At 35.9% G+C, this 15,410-nt stretch overlaps 1 protein-coding gene across 1 annotated transcript; it reads left to right on the top strand.

The window, feature by feature from the left end:
* The first annotated feature begins 793 nt into the window (after nucleotides 1-793).
* Nucleotides 794-8,963, top strand: LOC142979271 (uncharacterized). Its single transcript, XM_076124103.1, has 2 exons — nucleotides 794-1,331; nucleotides 7,731-8,963. Exons 1-2 carry the CDS (start codon nucleotides 1,017-1,019, stop codon nucleotides 8,286-8,288), a joined length of 873 nt encoding a protein of 290 aa, XP_075980218.1. The 5' UTR covers nucleotides 794-1,016; the 3' UTR covers nucleotides 8,289-8,963.
* The last annotated feature ends 6,447 nt before the right edge of the window (nucleotides 8,964-15,410 follow it).

Raw genomic sequence — 15,410 nt, 5'->3', positions numbered from 1 at the left:
TTTTTATGAGACGATTCTTGTACTAATGAATGAATTATAATTTTATGTCTTAATAAATCTTACAAACATACAAATATCTATCACACGTAACATATTGTCTCAACTTGGAATCAAATTGAATATGCGATCACATTAGTATACGGCGAGGTGACCACTTTCTCAGTCCACCACACCGGTGTTTAGTACATGTATCAAACTGTGCAGAAATATGGGATAAAAAATATACTCTTATTGGCAAGATAATTTACAATAGTAAGAATTATACATCTGTTTTACGTTAAAAAAATGTATTAATGAACTTGTTGTTAAGTATTATATATTTTTGTTTATAATTATTTTCGTTGCCTAACAGTGGGACACTCAACAGGCTAAGAAAAAATACATGCAATTTATAAGCTTATTATAATTTAACAATTAGTTGCTATAAGGTAACTTTGTGTTGTTATTTATCGATTGATTTTCCTTTTACTTTTACATAAATGCTGTCTATTAAATCAATATAGAACGCTTTACTATGCATTGAATAATGATTTGAAAGAAATAAATCAAATCAAGGACATTTCAAATACTCCAGGGGGCTATCAGGTATCTCAGTTGACAACTATTTGAAATCCACTATGCTGTACATCGTTTTTTTCTTAGATTATAGTCATTTGCACGTTACGTCAGAGAAGCAATGTATTGGCTATCAATTTGACGTACACTAGTTGTCAGTGATAAGGCCGCAGGACTGCATTGTCGTAGTCACCCTATCAGCGCGTATGTTCACATAGTTATGTAGCGGAGGGGCGGCCGAGCCGAGCGCAACCAAGCGAGCGAATACTCCCGAGCGCCGCCGAGCGTCGCCGAACACGGCCGAACCGACGCCGTCCCGCAGTCCCCGCTCGCCGCGCGCGCGAACGAACGCGTTCGACGTGCATTCGCCGTTCGTTATTTTAACGTTCAACAATAACTTATTGAAGTACGGTGTGATCGCGGTTATTGTCCTTGACATTGTGTGCGAGTGAGACGGCAAGATGGGCGACGTCGATTGGACGACAGAGTCGGCGCTACGGCTGATGGAGGAGTACCGGCTGCGGCCGGAGCTGTGGGACAGCTCTCATGAGATGTACCGGGTGCAGACGGCCAAGTATGAGGCTTGGTCAGACTTGGCGCGAACGTTTGAATGCGACATAGCCGACTTGCGTAAGAAGCTGAACTCGATATTCGCGTCGCACCGGCGAGAGAAGGCGAAGATTCGCGCCGGCGGCCGATCGACTTGGTTCTTGTACCCTTATATGAGTTTTCTGCCGAACCATTTGGAAAATGGCGCCCCCGGTTCAAATGCAAAGGTAATAACTAAATGACGCTTCATCTCAGTAATAATAGCTAATTAGCTACTATTTAACTGTATTGTTTACTGAATAATTGTGTAATTAATACTGATATTGTCTTTGGTACAAACCCCTTGTGTATTTAAAAGCAATTACACAGCACGTACTTAAAGTACTCGATCAAAGCTACTATAGTCTCAAGTTCGATTCCCGATTGGAGCAAAAGGCTTTTCAATTTCGATACACATTTGTAGTCACATGTACAAATGTTTTTGTCAATGTGACAGTGTATACATGCTCTTAACGCTAAACTTACTTACTTATAGGTATTCAACTTGTTTACCAAACAGGTCTAGTACATAATAGGATAAAAGCAAAGTTCCAAGTTCACAGTACACAAAGTTTTCACTCTGAAGCAAAACATTGGCGCCGTGCCTAAATGTCTAGCAACTACTTAGTACAATGTCGCGACTATAAACATTATAGGCATAATAAATATATATAAAGTATACCACTAAGTTCTCTAAGGAGTAGACTGAGATTAAACTGACTACCTGTTTTAACACTTATACATAAACTATACGTTGCATTTTAAAGAGATGTACTTACGTAGGTACACTAAATAGACCACGCGACCCTGCTTTAGTTATTTAAGACTAAGGGAAAGATGTTGAATATATCATGCCGCTAGTCTTTGTTTGATCCTGAGTCACCAATCATTTTAAAGTTTAATCAAAATCGGTTCAGAAGTTCAGTAGTTTAAGCATATCAAACAGTCGGACTATCACAATTATTATATAAGACGTTATTAGTGTGGGATTCGAAGTGTTTTACTTCAGAATAAAAATTAATCAATCCCCGTGCCAAATTTTACCATAATTGCTTCAGTAGTTTATGCATAACAGACTGACAGACATACCTACTTTTGTTTTTACAATAATACAAAAATGAAGGTAAAGTAAATAAAAGCATCAATAAATAACCTACGTAAATACATACGTAGGGTAAATAAATAAGGTGTCCGAAAGTCGGCCAGTGTGACATGTGCCGACCTTGAGGTACATCGTCACTTGCCAAAATATCGCCCGACGAATGAGAGCTCATGCTGACTCGGACATCTCAGTTATGTATGTTTACGTCAAAATATACATGCCCTTTTTATATATCTATACTAATATACTAATATAATAAAGCTGAAGAGTTTGTTTGTTTGTTTGTTTGTTTGAACGCGCTAATCTCAGGAACTGCTGGTCCGATTTGAAAAATTCTTTCAGTGTTAGATAGCCCATTTATTGAGGAAGGCTATAGGCTATATAACATCACGCTACAGTCATAAGGAGCGGAGTAGCAACGAAAAATGTTACAAAAACGGGGAAAATTTTGACCCATTCTCTTAGGTGACGCAAGCGAAGTTGCGCGGGTCAGCTAGTTTGTTATAATTCCGCATAGGTATTAATTAATAAATAGGACTCGAATCTACGACTTTTCAAACGTAAGTAATGTAGTAAAACGATGGAGATAAAAAGTTCATCAGAGTAATGTGTATTAGTGTACTTTACACGAAATTACCATATCTAAATAATATTTAACTCAAAGGTGACTGACTGACAATAGTAATCTATTAATTCGATGTTATAATGTACACATAGGCATTTGATAAGAAAGGATTTTGATGAATTGTATCCAAAGGGATAAAATAGGGATGAAAGATTTTATGAAAATTCTGTATTAAGTCACGAACCATGCGGACGAAGTTGCGGGCAAAATCTAGTTTATATAATAAACGCGACCTAATAAGACGAAAGTTCGTTTGTCTGTAACTCTTTTACGAAACGAGATATTTAGTTGAAAACCCACAGTCAAATAGATCCCTTTTTATTCAAGTGGCGATTAATCAGAATGGCCGCAAGTATCTTACTAGCTCTTCTCGTAAGGTTGTACAGCTAGTTGTAGGTGTGTAGATTTAGTAATTGTAACGAATATTACAGTGTCAACATTTGACCCAAGATTAATGTATGAAAATATGTAAAAATCTTTACTTTTTCGGTTTTGTTAGTAGAATTTAATAATTAGAAAAAAATTGGCCATTGACTGTTTTCACTAAGATTTAGAAGACAAAAGAAATACAAAAATTGTTTATCAGTTCGTATTGGTAAGTGTTCGTCAATAATATCGGATGTAAAGTAATAACAAACAGGGAAGTGGGTTATCTTCCCGTGCAGGATGTTTTACTTGAACCAGTTTTAGACCGGTGTTACAACATTTATAATTGTTGCTTATTCTTACACTACTTTTAATACTCATACAAGTTTTAAAATACTTTTGGACTTACAATACTTAATAGGAATGATGAAAAATATGTCACTCGGTCCTTTGGACATAATGATCAGTTGGTACACATCCGTAAATGTTGCGGATATCTGGAGGAAGCTTAACTTTGCTGCCATTTTACCTATCGGATAGGTTAAAATTTATCTATAATTTATGAAACTGGCCTTCTGGTAGTGTGGGCTTCTTGTCTTATTCTAGTTGTTAGGTCGTGAATGCGTCAACTAAGTATATTTCAGGTGAAACCTATTTAGCGATAATCTATGAAAGGAAATATCTCTGCAAATTACATTTTTATGTGTTAGTTTATTTTAAACTCTAGTAAAAGAAAGTTAACAAAACATGCGACAATTGAGCTATTCATATGTTGGCATCTCAAAAAAAAAATATTCACAGTAAAACAAAGTATCTCCCTTCTAACGATCAAAGGAACACAATAATCTACACAAACATTAAAAACTAGTGTTGCGTTAAAACTCGGTCACTTTGTATACAAAATGTTAGTTTTTATTAGTTCCCCAATGGTTGGAAGAATGCCTAATCGATGAGATATAAGTTTGGAGAGAACTCACGGCTATTATTCATCCACACTTGTTCATGGATGGGCTCCAAAAATTCACATTTACTGATATTGAAAAATTGTTAAACTACATTTCGAAGAAAATCCAAAAAAAACTTTTGCACCAGACTCAAAGTCCAGTTTGTACAATGCCTATCGAAATCTTCGACTATAATATGTCATATATTAATTTATTAAAACGATTTCTAGTGTGTGGATTTATATTTTATTTTATCACATCACGTAGGAAACAGAATACCTACTATGAACAATATTTTAATATTAATATATTTCGCCGAAACTAGTGTCTTGAATCTTTTTCAAACAAAAGATTCGATTTATAACAACAAAAAAAAGTTTTTCAAAGGTTATGCCTAATGACACCACATATGCATAAGACCTATATGATTTAAGAGAAGATTCTGAGAAGATTCCCTCTGTTGAGCAAGAGTCTTCTCCCGAACGAGGGGGGGGGGGGGGATTACACCTTTAATTCAAATTTAATTCTAGTTACAATTTTAAACTTACATCTGTTTATATCATAGAAGCTAGACACCGCGGTGCCTCGTGTAATCGTGTCTATTTAAATCGGTACAGTCGTCAGCAAATGTTTTTCACTAGGGATTAATAACAAGTGTAATGTTTTGACAGAGCCGTGGACTGTGGACGTCAGCAACAACTGGTCATTCCGAACTGAACGGTGCCAAATATTTCATACTAACTGTTATAATTATGTAGATCAGATACACTACCGAACAATATTTACCACCATAATTCTAAATTAATTAGTTCTTAAAAAAAATCGTGTGTGGACTCGTAACCGTTGGTCACCTATTTTTAAAGATGTCAGTGAGACAAACGACACATAACGACTGTTGTTATTAGTATAATATAACTAATAATCACACGATTTTACATAATATAATATACTATGTTGCTACTTGCCCACGAAGATAATGATGTCAGAAAACTATCCAAGTTCTAAGATTATAAAAGGAGATTATAAAAAAAATATGGTGCAATCTTTGTTTCACGAATTTGAAATTTTGTACGGATTTTTGCTCTTGACTGTACATGTTTTGTGTAAATAGTGTTTTCGATATACCAGGAAAATTCTACAGTAGGTGTGTTAATTTCTTGATATATTATCTACTTTCAATTATTTAGGTAAATTAGCATTTCAGAGAATAATTTTCTTTAAAAAAAACTACCATGTCAAAAAACTGCCTACAAGCAAACCCTTACTTCTTACATAGTGTTGAACACATAGCAACATTTGTTCAAGGTCCTCGCTTATCAGCCACTAAATTAAATGACGGAAACTCGTTGCAGACTCACAAGGACGTACGCTTTCTTATCGCACACTTACAATAAACAACCAAATTATTTTGTACAAAAATACACGCTGAAATGACAAAGTACCTAAACCTTTATCCATTATATGAAGACTACCTAACACATATAGCTGACTGTCTTTTTATACAAATACATACATAAAAAGTATGTGTGATGCGATGAATTGTAAACATTTTGTGTTTAAAATTTCATTAAAATTAGTTTGGTAGTGATTGATTAACATATACCTAAATATGCAAATATTTTCAAAACCCATTTATAATATTATATAATCAGCCCCCCTGAAGATCAACATTGACGATGAGATTCATTGATAACCAGCCACGATGACAAACGTTTATCTCTTCATAGACACGTACCTATTAGACAAATAAAAGTATCTGCTAGACTTTTCTACTGTTCTAGCGACAGTTACATGACAAATCATGTCAGTTTGCATGACGACAGCAACGCTGGCTAATTGTCACCCTTGACACGGAAATATGCCAATAATAATTACTATATCCATTTAGATAAGGATAAAACACGTTTTTAAACAGAGCCCGGTCACGTTTTCAGACATAGGTGTCTTTTATAATAAAAATATTAAGTTAGATAATACAATAATTACTTCATTATATTCAGTTCTTAAAAGAATTTATTATTTTTTTCTATGATTCATTTTTTACAGGTAATTATGTCTGAAAGACGTCATCTAAAAGAATTATATTTTAATTGAGTATTTTTTTATTATTATTAAGAATAAAAGTACTAAAGTATTAATAAAATAGGTTAAGACTACCATTTCTATTAATATCTATGACTGATCAATCATTGAACAGCCCGTTACGAATTTAAAAAAAAAAACAAAATTTTGAATACAATTTTGATAAAGCAACTTTCCAAAAGAATCTTTCAAATCTCGATGGGAGTTCTAGAGAAGCGTTTTCTAATCATAAGAACAGTATACCTACCTAGATAGATCATTAGATTACTATACCTACTAATGCGTTTATACTATTTATAACTAACCCTTACTTATCCTACGAGCAATTATATTTAACATTATCATAATTATGGCTACCTAACTAAAAACCTTAACCTCGAAGGTTTAAGGTCCCACTATTTGAGACAAACAACAAACACATTTATCTATATTAGCCGAGTATCGATAGTACAACATAATTGAACGACATTCGCTAATAAGTGACATCACTCTATAAGTAGGTCAATCGGTCGCCTGACGACAAACAACCGAAAATAATGTACACGTGTAAACTGGGCGCGAATTAAGTTCCTGGTTCGATTTTCAGGGTCTGATTATACATTTGCTGGTTTAGTAATAGTTTAGGTTTCTATATAGTGACCTAACCCCTCCCTCTTTCGGGAGGAGACCCTTGCCCAGCAGTGGGATAGAAATAAGTTAAAAAAAATATTTGATCAAAGTTTGGTGTAAGCTCAACAATGTTAATAGTCTGCCTATTTGGAGGAACTAAAAGCTGTATTGTACCTTTCTTCCTGCTCATTACAATAACAATAATTTTGAGAATTCTTCGTAGCAGCACATTATATTACAATATAATTAGTGCAAAGGTCAAGTCTACTAATTTATCATCTCCCAACTTTCTAAATTCCAAAAAGATATGACATGGTCTGGTAAAGAGTATCAAAAAGAATATTTCTACTTACCCTGCTCCCCTTCTTTGGCGACAGTATTCATGATACACTTCCACGTGTAAACGTTGTCAACACTTCCTCGTGAGCAAGGCTGTTAGTTCCTGCGATGAGGGAAACAATTATGATATCAGTAACCGCAGAAACAAGCCCACATTATGTAATGGAAGTAAATATAACTTGTACTGTCTTGTTCATTTATAAAGAACATGGAAAAAACTTGTTATTGAGAATGAAAATAAAATTATATATGTTTTAGAAAGACATTATCCATTCTTTGTAATTACAATTGTATGAAGACACTTTAAAATTAAAGGGTTAAGAATAAATGAAACTAAAAAAGAAAATATTGTATAGTTTAATTGCATAGTGCCACAAACGGGAATCGAACGTTAGGCATAGAATATAACTAGGGACTCAAACCATCCTTAGTCCAAGTCGCTTATTGTTATTATCTCCTTTTAGGAATATATCCTCAACAAATGATAAACCAAACTAATATCATTTTTTTCTTCCCACAGCGCAGAAAAGTAAAAGTCGTTGAAGAAGATTCAGAATCACAGTCTTCAGCAGATGATCAAGACGATGATGATGATGATGATGATGACGACGACGACGAGGACGGTGATGACAGACAAGAGATAGAAGTGGTTGTCAAGCAGGAACCTGAGGCAGAACTGGACCACCAGCCGGAACGAGTCCAGAGAGACAATAGGAAGACCATCAAACGGATCAGAGCGAACAACATCAGACCGCGGAGCAGAGCTTTACTCAAACGAAGAGTAGTCAAGGAATCAGTCAGTCAGTCAGTCACAAACTCCCTGGACAATAGACTATTAGAAACTATGAAACTGTTGAGAAAATCTGAACTATCGAAGAAGAAAGACGAATGTGACAGTTTTGGAGAATACATAGCTATATCTTTAAGAAAACATGATGAAAGGACACAAAGTATGATTAAACAAGCGATTAATAATATCATGTTTGAACAAGAGATGAAGAAATACAGCACGGGACAGTATACTGTTGTGATCTCAGGGGTTGATGAAAACCCCCTTGTGATTGGCGAAGATAAGTAAATAAGTTGATTTAGTATAAAGACTGATTCATTCCTGTGAATTGTAGGAAGGAAAATATGATCAATGATGAATAATTTTAAGAATATTTGTCGATAAATTCTAGTGATTTTTCATCGACTGTAAAGTGGATTTTTGATGCTGATTCGAAAAGAAAATGTTAGTGTTAGTAATTTTGATAAGTGAAGCAACATTACTTGATATTTTTTTACTAAAAAGTACAATTTATAGGGCCAACAATTTGTAGTTATTCTTGAATATTTTATTTGTAATACAATGAGGCTGAAAATATTAGTATGTTATAATAAAAAGTTAGTCATAGCTATCAGCGTATCTCAGTTGACAACTGGTATACATACGTCAAATTCATGGTTATTATTTTGTACATTGCTGCTTTGACGTAATGTGTCAATCACTCTTATCTAAGGGAAGAAAACAATGTACAGCATAGTGGCCATCTAATAGTTTTCAACTGAAATACGTGATAGCATAGATGTAAGTATTGCCAAAAGGATATTTCCGAAAAACCCATTTATGCATAGTAATGGCTAGTAATTGAGTTTCCTTTGTTATTCAAATGATGATTTCTTTTCAATTGAGGTAAACGTGTTATAATTCAAGTCAAGTATGTTTAGTTAGTGATATTTATAACAATTACAATTTTTCCTTATAAAACGATTGTTTGTTTTAATTGTTCTTTTATTATAATTGGAAGGTAAGTTAGACTTGGTATTGAAATAATATTGGTCACTTGCGGTGACGTGAGGAAGGAAAGAGGACCGAGTGAGTGACCGACTTAAAGACATGGAATGGAGTAAGGTTCCAATGTCCATCTATTTAGTGATCAAAGGACCTACTGTGGTTCGTAAAAACGAAATGTCGTTAAATGTTGAAGGTATTCATGTATGACTTTTCTATATTCTATTTTTAAAGGGAGTTTGCAGTATCAATATGCAAACCTTATATTCTTGTACCATAGTTTGATCGTCATTCTATAATGCATAGAATTGTAATAAGAAACAAATGAAACTTCAACAAATACTCTTTTTAGTCGATTGTAGTAAGGCCTTAGAGTCCATCAAATAACATAGAGAATCACCTATACACTAACACAAACACTACAGTAGTGTACATAAGCGTTTTCGGGCTTGTAATGAACAGTGCACGAAAGCAGACTGATTAAATGAAAATGTTCATTGTTCATCGTACATAGATAAATATTAATCGAGTAAGTGAAGTGAAACATTGAACAATTTGCACCTATCATTGTTGATTCATCAAACACATTGCCCTTGTTATTAAAACGTTCATAAAACAGTACAGAATTAACAGGAAAACCCGCAACACAGTTCGGCGAACGATAATTAACCAAGAAAAAATATAAAATCAATAAAAAATGCTCATTAATGTATCGTCAACTGCATTGAAACAACTGCATTGTGCTCGCAGCAATTTTTTCTGTATTTTTTACACCCATCAATCAATTATTTAGAACAAGACTACGTGCCGCAATACACGATCCACGAACGTTTTGCACTTTTATTACTACATCCTTTACAACTTCAGCCTTCATCGCTATCTTGTTTGCTTCAATTCCATTGTCGCTTTTACGACCCCAATCGATTGCATCCTCGAAGTAAAGCATCGATGTAATGATAAGCTATCTGTCTTCACGTGTATCTATTTCAATATTGGTCATGAGTGTCGGTTGCAGCTCTAGTAGTTTCTTTAACAATATCTTTTGTTACATCGCATGCATTGCAGGTTTAGTTTCATTGGTTGCTTTGCAAGTACTTAAGTGGGCGGTAATGTAAGTTGTTGGAGTGAATTTTGCACAGTCATGTCGAGTTGTTGGTACGATGCATCACGCCATACACGTCACAAGGTGATTGTATGTGTGTGTGTGTATGTGTGTTGTTGCGTGCCGTCTGCCGATGCATTTGCATTTAATTGAACTCACAAGAAATATTTGCTTGAAGTAAACTGGTCGCATCAACCCAATTGTGTCTAAGTGTATCATTAGCGTGGTATATATTGTTGCCGCGATGTTTTCTCGATGACTGCTTTATACAGATTAAATACTGTATACATTAACGCTACTTTTTATACTGCAGCACGTAGGCAGAACAATATAAATTGATTCTGCGGTTTCAAAGCCTTGATGCCGCTTGAAACATTAGAACATTTTTCATGTCATCATTAGTAAAAAGTTATTATGAAAAAACGTCCTCCCACTACACAAGTACAGCCTTGGCCAAAAGTATTAGGCACCCTATAAATAACTGCATATTTCAAGATTACAGAGAAATAAAACTAATTGTAATGATTAAAGTACTTTATTTCCATTAGAACATTATAAAAACACCAATACTTTGTTGAGTCACCCTTTGATTTTATGACAGCAGCATCTCTGTGGTCATACTACATACAAGTTTCGTACAATCCTCTGTTGAAAAAGCATCCCATTTTTGCACTAACGCGTTTTTTTAAGCAGTTTTTGATGTTTTCGAGTGTTCTGTTATTTTTTCTTCTTAAAATACATCACAAATGCTTAATAGGGCTTAGGTCCAGGGACTGGACAAGCCATTCCAACGGATCAATACAATTATCAGTAAACCAGCGCAATGTGGTGGCTGACTTGTGATACAAAGCATTGCCTTGATGGAATTTCACCATTTAGGTTAGTGTCACAAAAAAAAACCCCAAAACGAAGGTACGAGAGCAGTTTCCAGGACATTAATGTACTTTTCACTTTTTATGCGAGTTTTGCAATTGAACATTTGGCCGACTCCATCAGCAGCCATTCAACCCCAAATCCTTACACTGTCTGCGCCGTGTTTTATGCCTGGGACTACGCAATCTAGGTGATAATCTTCACCTCTGCGTCGCCTCACGAACGCCACACCTGGTGTTTAAAATACCTGTAAATTAGAAAAAAAATCACACATTACAAACCCTTATAACATTTAAGATTGCAGACTAGCATTACATTGATCGTTGTTATTGTGTTATAGACTGAATTAGTAAAACTAACCTCAAGTTGGAATTCATCACACCACAGCACATTAGACCAATCCTCCTCCGTGAAATGTTGGTGTCTCAGAGCCCACTCAAGTCGTTTTCTTTTGTCGCCTCCTGAAAGCCACGGCTGCTTCCTGGCTTTGCAACCTTTTAAGCCTTCTTCTACCAGCCTCTGTCTTGCAGTTCGAGTGCTTATCGGGTTTCCAATCTCTTCAGTTAAAGCGGCAGCGAGCTTCAAAGAAGTTTTTTTTCTGTATTTTACAGACCCACAGATAAGTTTCCTATTCTGACGGCTAGTAGGCACTCGTTTTCTGCCTGTTCTTGGTTTATTTGTGTGAATGCTATTCTCAGCGAATCATTTATTTATTTATTTATTTAAACTTCTTATACATAAATTGTATAAAGGCGGACTTAATGCCAAAGGCATTTTCTGCCAGTCTACCTTGGGGTGATGCAGAGATTAAATGAAGTAGGTGCTTAAATAATAAAAGAGGAAAATTAATTTGAGAAAGAGGTTTACAAATAAATAACAATGGTTCATGTGAGTGTACATAAATATGGATAAGTATATACATACATAATTATTAATAATGATAAAATATTAAATACGAATAAATCAATATATTATCTAAATAGACGATATTAAAAACATACTATAAACTAAATATAATACTTATAAATATATATATAATTCATAAATACAAACTATGATAAGTGTGAAGTTTCTGCAACTTGTTTTAACAAGAGATCCCGAACTTTGCTCTTAAACGTAAGACGGTTAGTGGACATCCTGATTTCAAGAGGGAGCGCGTTCCACAATAAGACAGATTGGACAGGAAAAGAAGAGTTGACAAACCCAGAAGTGTGTGAAGGGCAGAGAAGAAGAAGATTATTAGAGGAACGAAGGTTACGGTTGTGATTATCACACAGATATTGAAAGTAAGGAGTTAGGTAGGCTGGGGGAGTAGAAGAAGTAAGGAAAGAGAAGAGAGTCGTGAGTGCACGTAAATTACGACGCTCACGAATGGGCAGCCACCTAAGCTGGGAGCGATATGTAGATATATGATCATACTTGCGGAGGTTGAAGATGAATCGAATGCAGTTGTTGAGAAGGCGGTCAAGTTTATTGAGGAGATCTGCATTCAGGTCGAAGTAACATACATCACCATAGTCAATCAGTGGAAAGATTAAGGTCTGCACAAGCATTGCTTTAGTCGCGGATGGGAGAAAGTTTTTGAGACGATACAGAGCCCGCAGTATACCAGTGACCCTCTTGCAAACGTTAGATACTTGAGCAGTCCAGCTCAGAGTTGAGTCCAAGTAAAGGCCAAGATCTTTCACAGTAGGGGTCAGTTCTATTATTGAGCCATCAAATACTACCGGTGGTACTGATACGTGACCTAGCCTACTGATGCTGCGATGACTGCCTACGACTATAGCCTGACATTTGTCAGGGTTAACAGCCAAACCGAACTTCCTAGACCAACACTTAATGTGCTCAAGGTCACTGTTGATCATGCCGACAACTGATGCTATCCCTTCCACTGTTCCTTGCGCGTAGAGTTGCAAGTCATCAGCGTACAGATGATACGCACCCTGAAGATTTTCGGTTAGGAGATTGATGAAAATGGAAAACAATAATGGAGAGAGGATGCCGCCTTGTGGGACGCCAGAATCGAGTTCACGCCAGCTCGATGATAAGTCACCGATGTGAACCGACTGTTGGCGTCCTTTAAGATATGAGGAAAACCAATTCAGTGCACCAGAAGATATATTCAGGTGACGAAGGATGGAAAGAAGGATATCATGACTGACGGTATTGAAGGCGTTCGAGAAATCAACCAAAGCCACCACGGTGACTTTAGTGTCCTCCATGCCCGCCCTCATATCGCCAGTCACTTTAAGGAGTGCGGATGTAGTGCTGTGACCTGGTCTGAACCCAGATTGAAGTGGGTTAAGCAGGTTGTTGTTTAACACAAACTGTGTTAATTGCTTGTGCACACAGGCCTCAAGCACCTTGGAGAGGAAAGGGAGAATCGATATGGGTCGGAAGTGAGCTGGACTCGATGGATTTGGGATTTTAGGTAACGGGATAATGTAGGCTTTGCGCCACAGAGAAGGGAAAGAACCGGAGGTAAGGGAGAAATTTATGATATGGGAAATGGCGGGGAGTAGGTGATCCAATACTGTGACGATCATATGACGACTGACGTCGTCAGCGCCTACTGCATTGGACTTAATTGAGAGGATTACCTTCTTAATATCTTCCGGTGTTACTGGAGCAAAACAGAAGGGATCATAGTTGGGTCGGGGTAAATTATTAACGGAACTGACAGTGTTGCACGTGGTTTGGTGATCTAAAGGTACGGTAGAAGTGAAATGAATGTTAATGTCATCCAAACCAACCGTGCACTGTGGGACGTTATTTCGGTCTTTGCCGATACCCAGGGTCCCTAGGAACCTCCAGATATCGGCCGGGGAAGAGGAAGAAAGATTACTTAGAATGTGTCGGCGTTTAGCGTAATAGCTGATTGCACTGAACACCACGAACATTTCATCAACTGCGCGATATCTTTCTGATTCTTACCTTGCTCATGGAAAAGTTCGAAATTAACACGATTTTTAAAACTAATTTCGTTTGTTTTTGGCATTTTCAAATAGATTTCTTCTCGCTTTAATCACAAAACCACAAATGTTCTAGCTTTAAGCTTAGACTTTAAAATGCAGACTGACAAAACATCAAAAACAAAGTTGTAAGAAATTATGATATTTGGTCATTGTTGCACCAGTTGTTAATCGACCACTAAAATTTGCCACTCATTGTTTTTAATAGTGATTTAAGACACCAAGATCAATTTTCAATAGAATATTTATTCATTATTCAAATAGCACAAGTGTGTAGTAACTTTATTGGGGGTGCCTAATACTTCTGGCCAAGGCTGTATACCTAAAAACTACGTATCAGATACAAAAGGACTTTGCGTGTAAATTGTTGAAATATCTGGTTGAAAGGAAAATTTGAGGTGCTCATTTTTGTTACTATAGTAGGTTAAGCAACCCTTAGCGGGTTCATTCCATAGATGGGTGACTATAAAGTGGTAACAATGAGTCTCCGTGCTTTGGATGGCTCGTAAAAAGTCGGTTCCGTTCAGATCAGAAGCCTGGTTCGTTCGTATTGACATATACAATATAATGTAACAACTGCTGGTTGTACAAACAAATCAATATTCAAGTGATTTGAACAATGCTTGTTCACGTGTCCGAGTGAATCATCAATACAAAATTATAAGAGGTCAAACTGTATACCTACTGGAGGTTTAAATTTTACAGTCAATTAGCAAATTAAATAACAAAATTGTATCCTGAAGTTGTAAGAAGTAAAATTTTTACACTATAATAATTCATACAAAATATTATAATTAAGTATGTAGTTACAAAATCTAGGTATTACATTATATTCAAATATAGATTCGATTCTGTTTTCTGCAAGCAAAATTTACCACCAGTTGTGGATCAAATAGACTAGACCACGACCGAATGGAGTGCCTTATTAAAGGAAAACCCATTAGGTCTTTAAGAAAATGTTCTGTTGGATTTTTTTTTGCTAAATGTGAAAAAAAAAAATCTAAATACTACGATCTATATTTTGTGTGCTTCATCTACATTCACGAACATCGCCAGGAACATTGATGTAATACATCCATACATAGTCACTATTGCGTGTACTTCAGTCAGTTGCTATGCGGCGTTATCAGTAGTGTGTCATATCTACGGCTACAGTTTGTCTAACACTCGGAGGTTATCAGTATCGGTCGAGTCGATAACACTTACTGTTTCGATCGTGCTTCATACCACGTATGGTTCAATTGTATGTGAGGACCCTGGAATGAACATTTTACTTTCAGATATTAGGGCTAAAAGTCTTCTACCATTTGTACCTAAATCTGAAACTAGCATTAGTAGCCCTTATTGGATCTGTTAATATGAAGCAGTGATGGTAGCTTTGTTCGATGGTCCTGACAATTTCGTCATAATGCAATATAATCAATAAGCAGTGTTGTTTTAATTTCTACATTGTTTTGAGCTCTTAGTATCTTTGCGAAC

The sequence above is a fragment of the Anticarsia gemmatalis genome, chromosome 16 (assembly GCF_050436995.1).
Source record: "Anticarsia gemmatalis isolate Benzon Research Colony breed Stoneville strain chromosome 16, ilAntGemm2 primary, whole genome shotgun sequence".
NCBI classification, from domain to species: domain Eukaryota; kingdom Metazoa; phylum Arthropoda; class Insecta; order Lepidoptera; family Erebidae; genus Anticarsia; species Anticarsia gemmatalis.
Note: the sequence above shows the minus strand (reverse complement) of the source record. Positions and strands in the feature narration are given on the sequence as shown.